Source organism: Scyliorhinus torazame, chromosome 14 (assembly GCF_047496885.1).
Source record: "Scyliorhinus torazame isolate Kashiwa2021f chromosome 14, sScyTor2.1, whole genome shotgun sequence".
Lineage (NCBI taxonomy): Eukaryota > Metazoa > Chordata > Chondrichthyes > Carcharhiniformes > Scyliorhinidae > Scyliorhinus > Scyliorhinus torazame.
This window is the reverse complement of record NC_092720.1, coordinates 186,050,002-186,070,971: the sequence shown is the minus strand read 5'-3', so window position 1 is coordinate 186,070,971 and position 20,970 is coordinate 186,050,002. Positions and strand designations below refer to the sequence as shown.

The 20,970-nt window shown below is 43.1% G+C and overlaps 1 protein-coding gene across 1 annotated transcript in view; it reads right to left on the bottom strand.

The window, feature by feature from the left end:
- The window catches only part of LOC140390270 (complement C4-B-like), a 143,879-nt gene that overhangs the window by 85,660 nt on the left and 37,249 nt on the right, over nt 1-20,970 (bottom strand). Inside the window, exons 11-16 of the mRNA XM_072475292.1 lie at nt 20,626-20,769; nt 17,700-17,897; nt 16,529-16,723; nt 8,380-8,532; nt 5,444-5,570; nt 2,834-2,905 (exon numbers count right to left, since the gene is read on the bottom strand). Of these exons, the coding sequence (XP_072331393.1) occupies nt 2,834-2,905; nt 5,444-5,570; nt 8,380-8,532; nt 16,529-16,723; nt 17,700-17,897; nt 20,626-20,769 (889 nt within the window). The remainder of the gene's footprint in view (nt 1-2,833; nt 2,906-5,443; nt 5,571-8,379; nt 8,533-16,528; nt 16,724-17,699; nt 17,898-20,625; nt 20,770-20,970) is intronic.

Sequence of the window (20,970 nt, the reverse complement as noted above, 5' to 3'; positions counted from 1 at the left end):
AGGCTGAAGAGATAGGCGAAATACAAAATGAATATTTTTCGTCAGTATTCACTCAGGAAAAAGATAATGTTGTGGAGGAGAATGCTGAGCCCCAGGCTAATAGAATGGATGGCATTGAGGTACGTAGGGAAGAGGTGTTGGCAATTCTGGACAGGCTGAAAATAGATAAGTCCCCGGGACCTGATGGGATTTATCCTAAGATTCTCTGGGAGGCCAGGGAAGAGATTGCTGGACCATTGACTTTGATTTTTATGTCATCATTGGCTACAGGAATAGTGCCAGAGGACTGGAGGACAGCAAATGTGGTCCCTTTGTTCAAAAAGGGGAGCAGAGACAACCCCGGCAACTATAGACCGGTGAGCCTCACGTCTGTAGTGGGTAAAGTCTTGGAGGGAATTATAAGAGACAAGATTTATAATCATCTAGATAGGAATAATATGATCAGGGATAGTCAGCATGGCTTTGTGAAGGGTAGGTCATGCCTCACGAACCTTATTGAGTTCTTTGAGAAGGTGACTGAACAGGTAGATGAGGGTAGAGCAGTTGAGGTGGTGTATATGGATTTCAGCAAAGCGTTTGATAAGGTTCCCCACGGTAGGCTATTGCAGAAAATACGGAGGCTGGGGATTGAGGGAGATTTAGAGATGTGGATCAGAAATTGGCTAGCTGAAAGAAGACAGAGGGTGGTGGTTGATGGGAAATGTTCAGAATGGAGTACAGTCACAAGTGGAGTACCACAAGGATCTGTTCTGGGGCCGTTGCTGTTTGTCATTTTTATCAATGACCTAGAGGAAGGCGCAGAAGGGTGGGTGAGTAAATTTGCAGACGATACTAAAGTCGGTGGTGTTGTCGATAGTGTGGAAGGATGTAGCAGGTTACAGAGGGATATAGATAAGCTGCAGAACTGGGCTGAGATGTGGCAAATGGAGTTTAATGTAGAGAAGTGTGAGGTGATTCACTTTGGAAGGAATAACAGGAATGCGGAATATTTGGCTAATGGTAAAGTTCTTGAAAGTGTGGATGAGCAGAGGGATCTAGGTGTCCATGTACATAGATCCCTGAAAGTTGCCACCCAGGTTGATAGGGTTGTGAAGAAGGCCTATGGAGTGTTGGCCTTTATTGGTAGAGGGATTGAGTTCCGGAGTCGGGAGGTCATGTTGCAGCTGTACAGAACTCTGGTACGGCCGCATTTGGAGTATTGCGTACAGTTCTGGTCATCGCATTATAGGAAGGACGTGGAGGCTTTGGAGCGGGTGCAGAGGAGATTTACCAGGATGTTGCCTGGTATGGAGGGAAAATCTTATGAGGAAAGGCTGATGGACTTGAGGTTGTTTTCGTTGGAGAGAAGAAGGTTAAAAGGAGACATAATAGAGGCATACAAAATGATCAGGGGGTTGGATAGGGTGGACAGTGAGAGCCTTCTCCCGCGGATGGTAATGGCTGGCACGAGGGGACATAACTTTAAACTGAGGGGTAATAGATATAGGACAGAGGTCAGAAGTAGGTTCTTTACGCAAAGAGTAGTGAGGCCGTGGAATGCCCTACCTGCTACAGTAGTGAACTCGCCAACCTTGAGGGCATTTAAAAGTTTATTGGATAAACATATGGATGATAATGGCATAGTGAAGGTTAGATGGCTTTTGTTTCGGTGCAACATCGTGGGCCGAAGGGCCTGTACTGCGCTGTATTGTTCTATGTTCTAACAGATGATTAGGAAGGTCATTGATACGCGGTCTTATTGCAATAGGATTGGTGCAAGAGCAAGAAAGTCTGGCAAACACATGGCAGATGCAGTATAACAGGGATAAATGAGAAGTTAGCACTTCGGACACTGAAACAGATTGACAGGGTATTATAAATGGTAACTGATTGATGTACAGAGGGACCCGGACGTTCTTGTATACCAGTCATTGAAAGCAAGCATGCAGGTGCAGCAAGCACTTAGGAAGGCAAATGGTATGTTGGCCTTTCTTTCAAGACGACTTGAGCACAGGAGCAAGGATTTCTTGCTGCATTTGTGCAGGTTCTTGGTGACACCACATCTGGAGCACTGTATGCAGTTCTACTCTTCTTGTGCAACAAAGAATGTACTTCCCACTGAGGGAGAGGAGCGAAGCTTAATCAGATTGCTTCTTGGAATGGCAGGATTGCGTATGAGGAGAGCTTGTGTCGACTGGGCCTATATTTTCTGGAGGTTAAAAGAATGAGAGGGGGTTTAATCGAAACATACAAAATTCTGACAGGGATGGACAGACTGGATGCAGGAATGTTGTGTCCTCTGGCTGGGGCAGGGAGAACCAGGGGTCACAGTCTCAGGACACGGGGTGGGCCATTTAGGACAGCCGTGAGGAGAAACCTGTTCGCAGACGGTGTTGAACCTGTGGAATTCTCTACCACAGAATGCTATGGAGGACAAGTCACTGAATATGTTTAAGACGGAAGCAAATACATTTCTAGACACTAAATCCATCAATGGACACGGAGAGAGTGCAGGAGAACGGCGTTGAGCTAGAGGATCGGCCATGATCACATTGAATGGCAGAGCAGACTCGAAGGGCTATTGGCGAAATTCAGAGACAGAAAAAAAAGGGATCAGCAACATTTCGAAATTAAGCTCTGTCAACGCAAAGGAAATAATTTGCTTTATCCATTATCGCAAGTGCAGTGGCAACAACTTTACTTTCAAATGGATAATTGAAACATTTTAACTCGCTAAGAAAAATCACGCACAATATGCGACCGACACAATTTCCGATCTTTGACAGCTGGAAGCATTTCTAAACAGACTGTTGCTTTCGTATTAAATACTTTGAATACCGGCTTCATTGCTTACATTTTCCCACAAACTGCGCTTGAATATCCAATGATCTTTTCATTCTACCACCATCCGTTTTGCAGGAATACCCTGTAAGGAAACAACATTATTCAATAAGGACGTTTCTAGCATGTGACCTAACTGGGCCAAAACAAAAAGACCATTATTTCTTTGCATCCTTCTTGCTAGTGACAGTGCAGACTTTGGGGTGAAAGTAAAATATGACTTACTGTTCCTGAAACCAATTGATAGTTTACATCCCTGGTGCTATTCTGAACTCAGGGCAAGGCAGATTATTAGGCATTGCGCAGTGAGAGTTTGTTAACTTGCTCGTTGACACCGTACTGGAAAAGATACAATGATTAGAGATTCAAGTGAATCCAGTCAATTGGTTTTTTTTCCAGCTGCACACATGAGAGTGATTTTGATTCAGAGCTTTGTCTTGGGCAAAACGTGAATTTGGCATATGAACCAGCCAGGACAAATTGGGCTATTATAACGTTTGTCTGCTTGTGGGTGGGTGGACCTTGATTAACAAGTCATATAGAGTTAGTCACTCATTCTAGATTTCACTCAATTTTTCACTTCCCTTACGACTGTTAGAAGTCTTAGAACACCAGGTTAAAGTCCAACAGGTTTGTTTGCAATCACTAGCTTTCAGAGCGCAGCTACTTCATCAGGTCAGACTCAGCAGGTGAGAGGTTACTACATGTCCATGTAAATCTCAGGCCTCAAAACGTGGACCCTGGGTCTCCCACAGCGAATCATGAAAAGAGCAAGGGGCGAGATATAATGACCCGAGTAATCAGGCTCCACCCATCGAGTAAAACACCCAAAAAGGGAGAGCCATATCATGAGAAAAGACTAACTAGCCCGAAGGAAGAATCAGATAAACCAGGTCCTCACCAAGATAACATCCGGTATGTCCGGGCCCCAAACGGATAATTAAAAACACAATGAAAAGAAAACGATTTTACAAAACTCTAAAACTGATTAGCTTTAACTGGGGAGTCCTTCCTCGACCATAGCAAGGACAAACTACCCTTTCAACCCCAAGCTATCACCCCGCACCCAGCTCAGGTTCTGTACACCTTACCTTTATACAATTAAGATAAACACTGTGCACAAATCCCGAATTCAACATTCATGATATGAACTGATCAAGTCAGGATAACACATGGTACATTCCACATCACCCATATTATACACTTCCCTGTAAAAATGGATAACAAATGACACCATCAAGCAGTCAGCAATTTGATCAAAAGGGAGCAAAGTGCAGGATAACAACTAAGACTGAGGGCAGTTCTCAGGGTAAAGACGCCTTCGCTAGCACACGAAGAAAGCATAAATTTCGGATGACGCAGGATCAGTATCAATGAGCACTCAGTGAATACTCTTCATGATCTCCCAAGGATCCCAACGGTCGAAGCACGACGCATCATGACTTCCGCCATGTCATCTCACCAGAACCCAGGACGTCACTAACCCAGGCTCTCCATAAAAACACATCAAACTATTGGAATTGGTCGTTGATGACTTGCACTGCGAAGCCGTGACTTTCACAAAAACATATTCTCGTTGGAAGCCATAATTCGCCCATGTACACCACAAAATCATGGAGGGCACCCGCTTAAAAGTAACTGCACTACTAAAGGAAGGATCGCACTCAATTCCTTCCAGCCGCCAGGGACAAGGATGATTCAAACATTCTGTTTGATCTCTATCCGCAGCAGTATTTGGCAATTTTCAGAGCACAATACAAACCACATGCACCAAGAAAAGACAAACAAGAAATGTGCGCAAGAATGAAAGGATCGATCAAAAGATGAGCACATAACGTGACCCCTTAATTATATATTTTGACCACTCCCTTTCGCCACATCCAGTACCAAGCCTACGGTGAGTCTTGGTTAGTACAACTGGCTTATTGTTGCTATTTGTCATAAAGTTGTTTCAAGGACCAACGTTACGTTACAGGTATTAGCAAGGAATGTCTATTCAAACAGAATGGTAAAGCCATTTGTGTGAGTCTTAAACAAGCCAGTCTGTTGAAAAATAACGTAAACCCATGCATAAATGGAGCGGTGGCATCCTGCTGTTGGCTCTTGGACTGATCCCGGGACCCACGTTCGAATTGCACGACGGCTGTTTAATCGAAACAAATCTTCATAGTCGAATGATGACGATGTAGGCGTTGTTGTAAAAATCCATCTAATGTCCATGAGGGACATCCTTATCTGGCCTAGCCAATATGTGACTCCAAATCTACAGCAGCAAAGTGATTGACTTCCCTACCAGTCACTCAGTCAATGGACAATACATGCAACACTCACATCGAACGAACAAAATAAATGTTCCAGGTGGCACTTGATTGATAGAAGTAAGTCAAATCCTTACCTCATCTAATAGAATATAATTATTTCACAATGTACCTTTTGTAGTCTCTTTCAAATTCCCCCCTCTGAAATATGAAAATAGATTCCAGAATTGTACATTCATCAGTTTTGGACAAGAGTGCAAAGAGTGTTATAGATGTCTGCGCAGCGCACCAATTCTTTACCTGCACTTGTTACTTCAGCTTTCTATAGATCAGAACCTACACCTAATTTCGAATGTTAAGCTTACCGGTCCGAACTGCTGTCGTTTCCACGTTCGAAATGAAAGACAACCCGGCATCCGCGAATACATGAACGTTATCAGCGCCACCTCCAAATGTGCAGCCAAGATCGTAGGCATTCATTTCTTCAAAGACCTATTCACAAACAAAAGTCAAATAGGAAAAGTGCATATTTGTGCAAAAGCAAGGAAAAGGGGTGTTCCTTTTCTTTCTTCGGAACCACAGCTGCACTGAAAGATTTCTTTATCAAGTTAGGATTCCAGTTTTCCGAGGATAAATCCATACCAACATGTATACATGTTAAAAGGAAAATGACATATATTGAGCCAATCCTCCCTTCTGACCATGGAGTTTCTCTATGCTCTGTTAGTTGATATTAGTGGGAAAAAGTATCAGGATGATATCGCCATATTAAGGCCCCATGGTCTAGCCATAGAGACAATGGCCTACAATTGATGGTTGTAAGTATTGCACGGTAGCACTGTGCACCATCGACAAGATTGACGTCAGGAACTCGCCCAACCTCGTTCTACAGAACCTTCTAAATCCAGGAGAAGGGGAGCAGATAACTGGAAGTTCCCCTCTGAGCCACTCACCTTTCTGACCTGGAAATATATCGCCTTCCCTTCATTGTGGCTGAGTCAATGTCCTCCCTCCCTAACAGCGCTTTGGGCGTACCTACACTATATGGTCCGCAGCTGCTCAAGAAGACAGTTCGCAGCCACCTTATCAAGGGTAACTGCGGATGGACAATACATGCTTACCCAGCTGGCAGAACCCAGGTTCCTTGAATTAATAATAACGAAAAAATACACTGTCAGTGTATTTACTGCCATCATTGTTCAAAACTGACAAAGGTGTCTGGCATCAGCACATGCGCGGTCAAAATATAAAATCTGAACGTTCTGTGAGGGACAGCCCGTTCCTCCAGAGGACGCACAATTTCAGTTTTTGCAGATTCAATCAACATGGAATCAGTGATCAGCCGAACATTAACATTTTGGAGACAATTTTTGCTGTAAGACCAATGTAATCGTTGAGCCTGATTCAATACGGTGTAATCGATTTCTCATAAGTCTGAATTAGCTAGGTAAAAATGAAAATTGTGTTTAGACAGCCGAGAGGCTGAAAAGTGATACAGGCAGGCTAAATAAGCTGGCAACGAAATGGCAGGTGGAGTATGATCTGGTAATGTGAGGTTATTTACCTGGATTGCAAACAAAAATAATTATTTTAAAAATGAGAGAAGCTTGTAAATCTTGTACTTCTGTGAGACGTGTATGTGCTTGTATAAGGAACCCAGAAAGTTAGGATATAGGTCAGCGAGTAATTCCTAGGGCATATGGCATGTTGCATTCTATTCCATAATAATTTGAGAGCAGAGGTAAAGTGGCCTTGCTGCAATTATACTGGGCTTTGGTGAGACACGTGGGAATACTGTGTGCAGGTGTGGTCTCCATAATTGAGGAAGGATGTCGCTAAATTCCAATTAGTGGAGTAAACGTTCACTTGGCTGGCCCCTGTCGTTCTGTGATGAGAGGCTGCATAAATTGTCCCCTATTCTCTGTGGTTTAGAAAGCGGGTAGGTGATCCAGTTGAAACATATTCGATTCTGAATGGGGGTTCGCAGGGCAAACGATGAAAAGTTGTTTTCCCTGGCTTGGTAATCTAGAACAGCGAGGCAGATCCTCTGGCCAAAACGGCACTTACGAGGGCTCAAATGAGGAGAGGTTTCTTCACTTAAAGGTTGTGAATCTTTCAAATTCTCTACCCCAGATCGTTGTGGATGCTCCACCGTTGAATACTTTCAAAGCAGGGCTGGGGAGATCTCTTCTCTCTTTCATGGAATGAAACGATATGGGGAGTGAGTGGCAAGTGGAGTTGAAGGCGAAGACCAGCCAGACTGCATTGAATGGCCGAGCAGATACAGCGGCTCGCATGGGCGACTCTTGCCCTCATTTCTTCCACAATTAGTGATGATCAATTGCAATAGCTCAGGAAAACTAATTTCCTAAACCTGGAATGACATTCCCTCAGCATATATTTTTTTAATTCCTAGATTTAAAAAAAAAAATTAAACATTATTTTTAAAACTTTTGTTTCTGAAATTTATGCCCGTCGCTTGATCCCATGTATTTATCCCAATCATCATTACACTTTCAGTACACTAACTAAAATGTGATTTACGACTCCTCATTGTTCTTAAATAAAAGTAGAGAGGGCTGAAAAGACTCAGTGGTCTGGCAGCATCTATCGAGAGAGAAAACGAGTTAACGTTTAGAGTCTTTTAATAATTTGGTTCAGGGCTGTTCAGACTCTACAGAGCCCATATTTGTCTTCTTCCTCTTGTCTGAAAAACTGTTTATCTGATTGGCTGATCAGCCTGCTTGAGGCCTGCACTGTTGCTGGATGTCGCAGCCAGCTTGTGGATAGTCTTAAATTTCGGCTCAAGCTAGAAGAGTGGAAATACACGCTCTAAATCCCACCACATCGTTGTCCTCAACTTTTGCCGAGGTCAGACTGCTGACGAATAGACTGCTGACCATAAAATCCTCGCCAGGTGAGGCTGTTGCATAGCCCGTGGTGAGTAGGGCCACTGATGAGGCATATACGCTGAATTATCTGTGAGACATCCCAAATACACAGTCTATTGAGAAGGAGACACCCAACGTGTGGGGTCATGGATTAAAGGTGGTTGTTATGACCGAATATTACTCTCTCCGTCCAAAGGCACCCTTGAATTATAAGCCAATTCTAAATAGAAGGGATACGGCTGGAAGGAAAGTGTCACGTATCATACCCCAGAAACAATACGATTTTCTTTTAACTCAGTATAGGACATATGTAGTGGATATAATCAGAGTTGATGTTACCGTCGTTAAACTACAGAGCTTTCTGAAGCTGAAGCTTGAATTCTGTCAAACACGAGCTGTAAATTACTTACTTTGCCAGGTGTAAGTTTATTCTTATTGTTCAGGATATAGACTGCTGTGTCGACGATGGCAAGGCACACACTGCCTACGTCTTCAGTTTCAATGCGCACATTAGTTGTCTCTGCTGGGCGATAATACTCCTTGGGCATATCTTTGATTATGATCTGAAGAAAGCAATAACATGGGAGCAGAACATCAAGTAGCGAATTGCATCTTTTCCTGGAATATTCTGTGATAGCTTGGTGAATGGCAATATCCAACTTCTCAACAGCAAGCCAGAAATAATAAGAGATCGTGACTTTCCAAACCAGAAAACCAAACGAGTAAGAATAAACAATCAGGATGTAAGATTTTCACTACAGTGTAGTTAGTTGAGAGAAATGGATTGAATTTTCCGATCAGTAGTGACATTGATGGTATCTCTCATTGATTTTGGACCTGGCAGAATATCCCAGTGCATCTCCTTTTATGGCAGAGATTTATTATTTAATTTAGAGTACCCAATTATTATTCTTTTACTTACAGTGCAATTTAGCGTGGCCAATCCACCTACTCTGCACATATTTTTGGGTTGTGGGGATGAGACCAACACAGACACGGGGAGAATGTGCAAACTACACACGAACAGTGACCAGGGGCCGGGAGCAGACCCGGGTCCTCAGCGCTGTGAGACCGCGGTGCTAACCACTGCACCACCGTGCCTCCCCTTTTTCACAGATTATAAAATACGCATCCACTTTCTGCTATCAGGGTGCCTCAAAAGCTTCACGCTGTTGTTCTTGTGCCATCAAATTATTATTAGCCAATGGTGTCACCAATGTATCATCAGCCGGTGATGTCACAAATTTATCATCAGCTAACGTATCACCAAATTATCATCAGACGGTGGTATTACCAATTTATCCTCAGCCTATGTCATCAGAAAATTACCATCAGCTGAATGTAACACAAAATTATCATCAGCCAACGGTATCACGAAATTATCCTCAGCTCAAAGTAACATTAATTATCAAAACTAATGGTATCACTAAAATATCTTCAGCCGATGGTATCACCAAATTACCATCAGCCAATGGTATCACCAAATTACTTGCAGCCGATGGTGTCATCAATGTTTCATCAGCCTATAGTGTCACCAATTTATCATCAGCCAATGTATCGCCAAACTATCATCAGCTAATGGTGTCAGCAAATTATCATTAACCTATGGTATCGCCAATTTAACTTCAGTTCAAGGAATCACCAACTCAGCATCAGCCAATGATATCAACAATTTATCATCAGTCAACGGTATCAATAAATTAGCATCAGCTCAATGAAACACCAAATTATCATCATCTTTGGTGTCACTGAAGTATCTTCAGTCAATGGTATCGCTAATTTGTCATCAGCTCAATGTATCATCAAATTACCACCAGCCAATACTATCCCCAAAGTATCATCAGCCAATGGTATCACCACTTTATCATCAGCTCGATGTTTCACCAATTTATCATCAGCCAATGGTGTCACTAATTTACCACCAGCCAATGGTGTCACCAAATTATCATCAGCCAATCGTATCACCAAAGTATCATCAGCCAACCGTATCACCAATTCATCATCAGCTCACTGTTTCACCAATTTATCAGCAGCCAACGGTGTCACCAATTTCACACCAGCCAACGGTGTCACCAAATTATCATCAGCCAATGGTATCATCAAATTATTATCAGCTACATATAACAACAAATTATCATCAGCCTTGGTGCCACCACATTATCTTCAACCGATAGTATCACCAAATTACCATCAGCCAATGGTATTACCAAATTTTCAGCAGCCGATGGCACCACCAATGTATGCTCTGTCGTTGAAATCACCAATTTATCATCAGTCAATGGTATCACCAATTAATCATCAGCTCAAATTTTCACCAAATTACCCTCAGCTGATGGCATCACCATTTTACCACCAGAAGATTGTATTAGTAATTTACGATCAGTGCATTGTATCATTAATTTATCAGCTCATTGTATCATCAGCTTATATCAGCTCATTACATCAGCAATTAATCATCATCTAATTGTGTCATCAAGTTATCATTAGTCGAAGCTATCAGCAATATATTATCAGCTCATTGTATCATCAATTTATCGTCAGTCAGTTATGTCATCACGTCGATGGCATCACCAATTTATCGTCGCTGATGGTATCACCAAATTATCATCACTTCATCGTATGGCCAACTTATCATCAGATCAATGTATCTCCAAATTATTAGCAGTCGATGGTACCAACAATTTATTGCCAGCTAATTGCGTCACTAAATTATCATCAGTTGATGGTATCACCAATTCATCATTGCCGATTGTATCATCATATTATCATCAGCTCATTGTATTATCAGTTTTTCGTCGGTTCTTATATCACCAATTTATGATCAGTTCATTGTATTACTCATTCATCAAAGCTAATTGCGTTAACAAATTATCATCAGTCAATGGTATCACCAATTTATCATCAGCTCATTGTATCACAAATTTAACATGAGCTAATTGTGTCAGCAAATTATCACCAGTCCATGATGTCACAAATTTATCATCAGCTAATTGCGTCCGCAAATTATCATAGGTTAATTGTATCACGAATTTATCATCAGATAATTGTGTCATCAGTTTCTCATCAGTTCATTGTATCATCAGTTTATCACCAGTTCATCATGTAACCAAATTATGATCAGCTCATTGTTCATGTAACCAAATTATGATCAGCTCATTGTATCACCAATTTACCACCAGCTAATTGCGTCACCAAATTATCATAAGTTGATAATTGATCATCGCCGATAGTTTCACCAAATTATCATCAGCTCATTGTATTACCAAATTATGATCAGTCGATGGTATCACCAATTTCTCATCAGCTAATTGTATCACCAATTTATCAGCTATTTGTATCACCAATTTATCATCAGCTAATTGAATGAAGAATTGATTATCACCGATAGTATCACCAATCTCATTGTATCGCCATTTGTCATTGCCAACGGCGTCACAAATATAGCATCAGCTCATTTTATCGCCAACATATCATCAGCTAATTATATCACCAATTTATCTTCGCCGATGGTATCATCAATTTATCATCAGCGCAGTGTACCAACAATTTATCATCAGCTCATTGTACCACCAGTTTATCACCGCTGGCTGATGTTGTCACCAATTTAGTATCACGTGATGATCTCATCGTTAATGAGCATCAGTTTTTCATATACATCCGGGCGAGATTAAAATTTACTCACTGACTCTTTAATTGCAGAAAGTTAAAATTGCTCCCCTTGAAAATTATTCCGTTGAGAATACTATGTAAAACCAAGCCCACCACGTCCCATGTTTTATACAGGGATCGCGGTTTTGTAGAATAATATATTTCTTCCCTGTCAGGGTTCCTCTGTTAGTCAGAAAGAAGCGTATTGAAGGAGTGTAAAATTTACTGTTACTGTAAGAAAAAAATACAAAGTATCTGTTTCCGCCGGCAAGAAGGGATGTCAATTTGAGTTTAGATGGCGGCATAGTCGGTATGCTAATGAGCTACTAATACAGGTGCTTTTACTAAGCTTCTGGGGGCACGTGTTGAAAGACCCCATAGAACCTGGTGGCGTTTAGATAAAATTGCACATATAAAGCCAGCATCAGTCATGGTAAATATAAAATCAATAATCAATCATTGAAATGAACCCATACGGTTCACGAATGTGATTTAGGGAATGAAACCTGCCGTCCTTACCGGACATGCGGTTCCAAACACACAGCAATGCGATTGACCCTTAGATAGCCTCTGAAATAGCCGGATAAGTCACTCAGCTGAAGGGCAATTATGGATGGAAATTAAATTCTTGCCTGAAAGGACACATTTAAAAAAGGAATCACATTTGATGACTGACAAAATTATCAGAGGAGATCTGAGATTTCTTCCTTTAAAGCGGGGACAATGACTGATCAGGACAGCATAGCCTGAAAGGACGGTGGAAGCAGATGCAAATGTAAATAAGAAAAAAAATTAAATAAGTACTTCATGGGGAACAAAATAATCCATGCTGTGGGGGAAAAAATTGATTTGTTTGGTGTTGGTGCAAAGTAAAGTGGCGGAAAAGGGGCACTCTCAGTTGGGGGGGGGGGGGGGGGGCGGTGGCGAAGCGGTAGTATCACGGGACTAGTTATTCAGGGAGATGCGCATTGCTCTGCGGACATGAGTTCTTACCCCACAATGACAGTTGACAAAATTTAAAATCACTCAACCAAATCTGAAATCAAAAGTCAGCCTGGTGACCAAGAAGCTACAATTGATTTTCGTTGGACGAAAAAGAACAGTCATCGCGTTCAATAGTGCGCTTTGGGTATTTTAGTTACTGGCCGACATATGACTGCAGACCCACAGTAATGTGACCGACTCTTAACTCTCCTTCTGAAATGGCATCGCGAGACACCTAGTTCAAGGGCAATTAACATGTTGAGATGCCGGCGTTGGACTGGGGTGAGCACAGTAAGAAGTCTTACAACACCAGGTTAAAGTCCAACTGGGGAATCACGAACCTGTTGGACATTAATCTCGTGTTCTAAGGGCTCTTAAGGATGCGCTACAAATGTTGGCCCGACCCCAGTGACGCTCCGCGAATAATCTTGAAAATGAATTTCAGAGGCACCCTGTGATGCCCTGATGCCGGCGGAACGCATTTAGGCTGACTACTGCCTCCACAGAGCGGATACAGAGGGGGTGGGTTGAATTACCGTTTTTTTTTTTTTGCTGTGTGATTGTATGGTGGCAAGAACGAACACTGTAGAATGGTAAGTATTTGAGTTCATGTTATTCTACTTGTACGAGGTGGCCTAGCTGAGTGACGCATCACTAATTATCCAGAAGATGTGTGCCGTCATAGTGTGGCGCAGTTTTGGATAGAGTACTGTTAGAATGCTCCCCTGATGTGACTGTTCGTCCCTTGTTTTATTTTTGTTTTTTGGTGTGCCTGCTTGGTTCTAAAATTGTGCACATGTAAGACTGGGGGGAAGATATTCGCTGTCGGCTGTGGCGCAGGATGGCTGGCGTCCGATCAGTCACCATTTGTAGAGAACATCTGATATTCCGTTCGCACCAGTCAATGACATTGAACACCAGACGGTATGTCTCAGGGGCAGTTCATTTCTGCCGATTATACTCCACCGGCCGGGTTTCTCCGCGTATAGGGCTAACGTTGAGTGTAAAACGGGGTGTATCAGGTTTCCCGCCTCCCGACTGTGGTTGGGGTTGAAGGTAACATTGGTTCAACCACAATCTTGCTGAATGGCGGAGGGGCCGAACGGAATACTCCTGTTCCGAGGTCGGATCTGTTAGGTCTCCCTCTATCTTTCCAGTGAGTACAATTCAAGTTTATTCAACCTTTCCTGATGGCCAACACCCTCGAAACCAGGGAACATCATGGTGAACCTTCTTTGCACTCTCTCCAAAGCTTCAAAGGCGATTTTGAAAAAAAAACAGGGGGAACCTGTAATTGGCAGATGATCCTATCGGAGCTACTTACATAGTGCTTGCAAAATTCTAATGGAATTAGAATAGATAGGTGCTTGATGGCCTACACAGACACGATGGACCGAAGGGCCTATATCTGTGTTTTAAAACTCTTTGAATCTATGTCCTCTCTATGGGTGTTGAGGGGGCGGGCGGGGGGGGGGGGGGAGGGGAGGAACTGCACTTCCCCGCAAATATGGCGTAAGATGGCTTCGGAAACTGTTGTGTGCATGCTAAAATACTTCAGTCGAAAGTATTAAATTTGTCCAGCACGTCTGGCGGATTACAGGTATGGAGCTGCAAAACTTCATAAACGTCAACTACTTTCGATTCCTTTAAGTTGTTCACCTAATTTCCGGCGGAATATCGGGAGCACGTGGAATTTCCTTTCAGAATCAATAGCAAATGTGAGCAGAGGGATGTAGCTAGAAACCTGCGATTTACGATCAGTATAATCGGAAATGGATTTTCAGGCATTGCCCCGAGCGCTCGGAATGTTTGGCTGACTCAACTGGCAGCAATGAGATCAAGCGCTGAACACGCATGGGAGATCCTCACTCCGGTCAAAACAAATACCAGGTAAAGTGCACCAATGTCATTGTGAACGAATTATCGGAGGCCTACCAAATCATCTCAAGTCTGACCGTTCTGCCTTTTGTCGCTGTTGCTGCCAATGTGCAATTCCGCTGACGTCAACGGTCTGAGAGCCATACTAAAATAAAACAAACGGGAAAACACATAGAGCTAAACAGGATATAGATAGATTGGAGACTTGGGCACATAAATGGCAGATAGAGTTTAATCCGGACAAAAGCGTGGTGATGCATTTTGGAGGATCAAATCTAGGTATGAATTAGGCTGTTAGTGACAGAACCCTTTGGAACATTAACATACAGAGGGATCTGCGTGTGCAGGTCCACAGTTCCCTACAGGTGGCCAAAGTGATTAAGAAAGCGTATGGCATGCTTGCCTTCATCAGCCGGCGCATTGAGTACAGGAGTTGCGTAATCATGTTGCAGCTATATAAAATCTTGATTAGGACGCATTTAGAGTGTTGCGCGCAGTTCTGGTCACCACATTATCAGAAGGACATGGAAGCTTTGGAGATGGTGCAATAAAGGTTCACCAGGATGTTGCCTGGTCTCGAGGGTGTTGGCAACGAGGGAAGGTTGAATAAATTAGGATTGTATTCAGTGGAAAGACGAAAGCTGAGGTAAGATCTGTTAGAGGTCTACAAAATTATGAGAGGAAAAGGCAGGGTGGAATGTCAGAGGCGTTGTCCAAGGGTGGGAGTGTCAACTACATGGCGGCAGAAGTTCAAAGTGAGAGGGGGAAAGTTTAAGAGAGATGTGCGGAGTAAGTGTTTCATGAAGAAAGTGCTGGGTGCCTGGAACGCACTGCCAGAGAATGTGGTGGAAGCAGGCATATTAGCAACATTTAAGAGGCATCTGGATGGATACATGAATAAGAAGTAAATAGAGGGATATGGCCGGAGTGAGGTCAGAAGGTTTTTTTGTGGACTTTACAGTGCAGAAGGATACCATTCGGCCCATCGAGTCTGCACCGGCCATTGGAAATTGAACCCGACCTAAGCCCATGCCTCCATCCTATCGCCGCACCCAGTAACCACACCTAACCTTTTGGACACGTTTGGACACATTAGCGTTGTCAATGCACCTAACATGTACATCTTGGAAATGGTGGACGAAAGCGGAGCACCCGGAGGAAGCCCTCGCACCACCCGAGGAAACCAACGCAGACACGGGGAGAAAATGCTCACCACACACCATCACCCGACGCTGACTTTGAACCTCGGACCCTGGAGCTGTGAGGCAGCAGTGCTAACCACCGTGCTACCGTGCCTCATGATCGGCATAGGCGTAGAGAGCCGAAGGGCATGTTTCTGTGCTGTACATTTCTTTGTTCTTTTTTCTGAAATCAGCGTGATACAAAATGTAACAGCCGTGTTCCGAGTGTATGGAGTGAAATATGGCAAATGCCACTTCCAACATGGTTCATCAGTGAAAGAACCAGAAACAGAGCAAAACATCCTTACCTAACCAGAAGGAACATTTTGCAAAGCAGGGAGGCGTGATGCTTAGAATCTATCCTCAGCTGTCAGAAAAAAACACCACCAGGTTCATTAACGTCCCTTCATTAATGGAAATCTGCCGTTCTTATCTGCTCTGTTCCGCGGGAGGCTCCAGGCTCACTGTAATGTGATTACACTTAAGTACCCTCTAAATGGCCCACCCACTTACTTTGTTCAAGTGCAATTGGTGACAAGCTAACCTTGCCAAGGACGGCGACATAACATGACAGAATCCCACGACAAAAGAAATTCTCCTTAACATTTTGTCTTTCCTCTTTACAAATGAAGGTTCCACTGCAACTTAATTCCGTTTCAGAATACCAGAATACGCAGGTTTCATCTGGGCAATCAGCATTTTTTTATTAACAAGAATGGTGAGTTGCAATATCCCCAGCAGCCGTTTTTGATACACAAGTATTTATTGAAACCTTCGGTGTAAAGTAACAGAAGTGACCGCCATGTCGGATGTTCAGGGGAGAACCACAATCCTATAATGTTTCGAAAATAGATAAAGACATGCATACCTTTCCTTCGCAGACATCCTTGACATCAATCCACGCCGAATTTGCCACCATTTCTGTGTTGCCTCCGACATTTATGTAATAGTAGAGGACGAGCCGGAATGCTGGGACCATGGCGATGCTCAGTGGGAGAGTAAGTTTTGTGAACTCAGTTTTCAAAACTCGATCCATTGTGAGAACTTTGCCTTTGCTTAATATCTGCCGGAAGAGGAACGGTAATCTCACAATCCGCAGAAGCAACAATCTCATCAATATTTACAAAGGAGGAATGCGTGTACAAATATGTATATGACTGCGCATGTGCGCGCGTGGCCATGTGTGTAGATGTATCCAAGTGTATGTGTGTGCGTATTGCGACCTTGTGGCACATGGCGGCGTGGGCGTGTCCCCATACCTGCTTTTTGAGTGTCAATGTATATGCATGCACGTGTGTAGACGTGTGCACATGTGAGTATTTGGATGGGCCACGTGGCAGTTGCATGAGCCGATCTATCTTCCGGCAAGAATGGTGTCCATTCACTATGAAATATTGGCACTGAAACATGGTTGTAGCCTGGATATATCCAATGGTATTCCGAGGAGGGCTTTTTTGGTTTCAAGCGGCATTCGTGCGTCACCGTTTTGTTGGCCGCGTGGAGAAGAAGATGGGGACATTTCGAGTTTTGCCACAACGTAAAACGAGGAAACTCACTCAGCCACCCATTTCGATTATCAGTAATCTTTAGATTTTACCCATAAAGTAGCTTTTTAATTATAACCCGAAAACTGCCAATTTCGTTTGGAGTGAATTTTAAAGTTATGATAGGGTTAGCTAGCTGGTAAGTTTTCAGCCGCGGCAGGAACAGTTATTTTTCCCTGAGGTGCAACATCAGAGACTTTGCAGCAGTGTGGTGACGGGCGTGTTAATAACTCCTCCCGTTTGAATGGACAAATCATGGCAGAACATTGATAAAGGAAATTAATCCAGTGATATATCAACAATTGAGCCTCGGCAGATGTCTCTATATTAATATTTAATTGGCAGCACAGTCGATGGAGCCAGAATAAAGGAAGGGGATTACTTACAGGACAGCACAACGGCGCACTGGTTAGCACTGCTGCCTCACAGCGCCACGGTCCCGGGTTCGATTTCGACATTGATTCCCGCGCTAATGCGATATAATAATGCACTAACCATGTAGTAATAGTACTTGACATTCCCACTGCCCGCAGGAGTCACAGCTACTACATCGGCCGAAAATGAGCTTCCGTGGTCTAATACTTTGTGTGGTGCATTGACGTGGAGGTAACTCTTACTCTTGGACTTGTAGACATGCACAGTTTTCTTTGCGTTACTGATTTCTCTTCCAAGAGTTCCATCCCCGGCGGTCACCTGACAGACCACGACAGACAAAGGTTATTCAAACTGTACGCAGCAAGTGAGTGCGTTTTAACTTTCCACTAGGTTGATATTAATCGGACAGATATATTGGCATCTCTTAATGATACGATTGACTCAGGAACCTTTCAAATACTTGGGTCAGAACAAAGTATTCCCATTGTTATGTGCAAGAATACTATGCATTGCTTCCTAGCATATGGTTCTTGTCGCATTTTAATCATCGGTTTACTGCAGAGGGAGGCAATCCTTTTCCTTAAATACCGTTCAGAGTTATGTGTTAAGTCCCCTGCCATCAGCAATGAATAAACAGAGTTATGTTTCCATGCTTCGAGAACATTATAGATAGTCCCCAGAATGATCAAGCTACCACTGGCCGCAGCCAGGTTGAACCATGCCAGAGTTATCAAGCCTCAACCAGGTTGAACTGTGCCACAGACTATCAAGCCCCAACCAGGCTGAACTATGCCTCAAACAATCAGGAGCTTAAGCGCGACGAGACTATCGGCTAAAGGTGGCCTCCACAGTCTCAATTGCACGAGGGCGATATCTTATTACCGGCACGGTACCCGAGTTACGTCGCTTTGGCCTGCATCAAAAATGACGTTGATGCTAATGCAGATGCATAAAGCACGCCGAAAATGTCTTGCAGCAGCAGAATTGAGAATGAATAATTACGATGCATATAAAGTCTATCAGGGAATGTGGCAACATAGAACCTGGAAAATGATCATGGGCAGCACATTGTTTTCTATTTCATTCTGGGCCATTAGGAGCAGCTGGCATGCCGGGCTATTATGCCCCCTGAGAAGGCTAGGTCAATGTGATGCACGGTGCTATAAGGTAGGAATTTACAAGAATTTGAGGCAGCAACGATATTTGAACAGGTGATATGAATGCAGGTTGGAGTGGTATGCCATGGGGGGGGGGGAGGGGAACTTGGGGCTGATGGTGTTCAAATGCAACTTTTGTTTATGTCCTTCTAGATGGTTATCATTGATTTTCTACACTCTTCCCGTGCCTGAGTGGGTCTCAACCCCGCAACACAAATATATGTGCAGCGTTGGTGGATTGGTCACGCTAAATTGTCCTTTAATTGAAAAAAAAATGAACTGAGTACTCTAAATTAATAAGTTTCAAAATAAATAGTTAACATGGTGGGAATATGAGCCGTTGTTAAATGTGCTTTGACTAGTTCCTGCAGTACATCTGGATATAATGCTTAGCGCAGCCACCGTGACCAGCAATGTGTGGGGATGAATGCTGATGGCGATAGACGTCATGGGGTATCAAACACCTGTCGTGGTTCAGAAAATGTCGAGCTTCATAAATAATATTGGACTGTGTTATACTAATAAACAATTAATATAGCATGCTCCTAATTCCATATTTCGTCATTTCCGAAGGCATTATTGCCGCACGAAAAGCGTATTAAGACTAAAATTATGTAACAGATGTTACATGACAATGTCTAACATTTTGGTCTGAAATATCGAACGATATCATTTTAAGGGAGGAGTTTTTGACTTAAACACTCTTTAAACTCGCAAGGGTTCATACAATCGTACTGACCAACTTTGCCACATTGTAATGTCAATTCTATCTCAATATGATATGTAGAAAATCTAGAACATATCAACATTAAATTCCAAGGCTATATTATGATGCCTGCAACATTTGGAATCTGTAGGCATTTCCTGCCCTGTGCTTGAATTCGATGTAGTTCGAAGGCTGAGTACGGGAGGAAGAATCGGGAAATAACGAGAGAAACGCACTCTCGTATCATAGAATCATAGAATTTACAGTGCAGAAGGAGGCCATTCGTTCCTTCCAGTCTGCACCGGCTCTTGGAAAGAGCACCCCATTTTGGCCCACGCATCCCCGGAATCCAGTAACCCCATCTAACCTAATGGCAATTTAGTATGGCCAATCCACCTAACCTGCACATCTTTGGACTGTGGGAGGATCCCGGAGCACCCGGAGGAAACCCACGCAGACATAGGAGAACGCGCAGGCTCCACACAGACGGTGACTCAAGCCGGGAATTGAACCTGGGCTCCTGGAGCTGTGAAGTGACTGTGCTAATCACTGTGCTACCGTGCCGCTCCCACTGTGGTACCGTATGTGACCGAGATAAAGATAATTTAGTGCGAATGCAGTAATCTGAAATAAAAACAGATAATGCTGGAACATCTCATTAGGTCTGATATCATCAGTGGAGAGAGAAGGGAGCTAACGTTTCGTGTCTGGTTGAGTTCCGACGAAGAGTCATCCAGACTCTCCTCACCTAGAAATGTTAACTTTGTTCTCTCTCCACAGATGTTCATAGAATCATAGAATTTACAGTGCAGAAGGGGGCCATTCAGCCCATCTACACCGACCCTTGGAAAAAGCGATTTTTCACTTTTGCATTTATTCCAAATCATTCTCGACCTCAGTATTTCTGAAATTACTTCTTCCGTGTACCAATGTTAACTGATTCTTCACTGATTTGCCCTGTAGTGCTCGTCATCAATCTTTGCATGGTTTTGAGCATATAAAATCCATTCCATGCCTCCCTGTGCAAAGAACCGCTCGATTTACTTATACATCCTCTCTTTTCATTGCAGAGTTTATTCCCCAAGATTAGTTACTTTACTCTTTCCTAGTCCTCACTAATATATTGGCAAGAAAGCTTTGCGTAAATTGAAAGATTAAAAAATTTAAAACTGCTTTTTCTCGCCTTAAATTCAAAAGAGTCAGCATTCACAGGTAATTGCATTGTTAACAAAACTTGGCCATTTTCTTCTGTATTAAGCGGTTCTCTTTCTTCTAACTTCACCGGGACGCCCGAGGCAGGAGATCCATCAGGCAAGGTTACCCGAACCTACAAAGTGAAATAACAGTTGGTTATGAAGAAGGAATGTGGACATTTAGAGAAATTACCCCACACTAACAGACAAGCCGGATTTCTCTTCAAAAGAATTTGCCGTGTGCCAGTTCCACACTCTGAAACCTAGCACCAGGTTAGAATTTTGTTTTCGACAAAATACGACCGTTGTTGCTGAATGAAATCACGAAGAGCTAG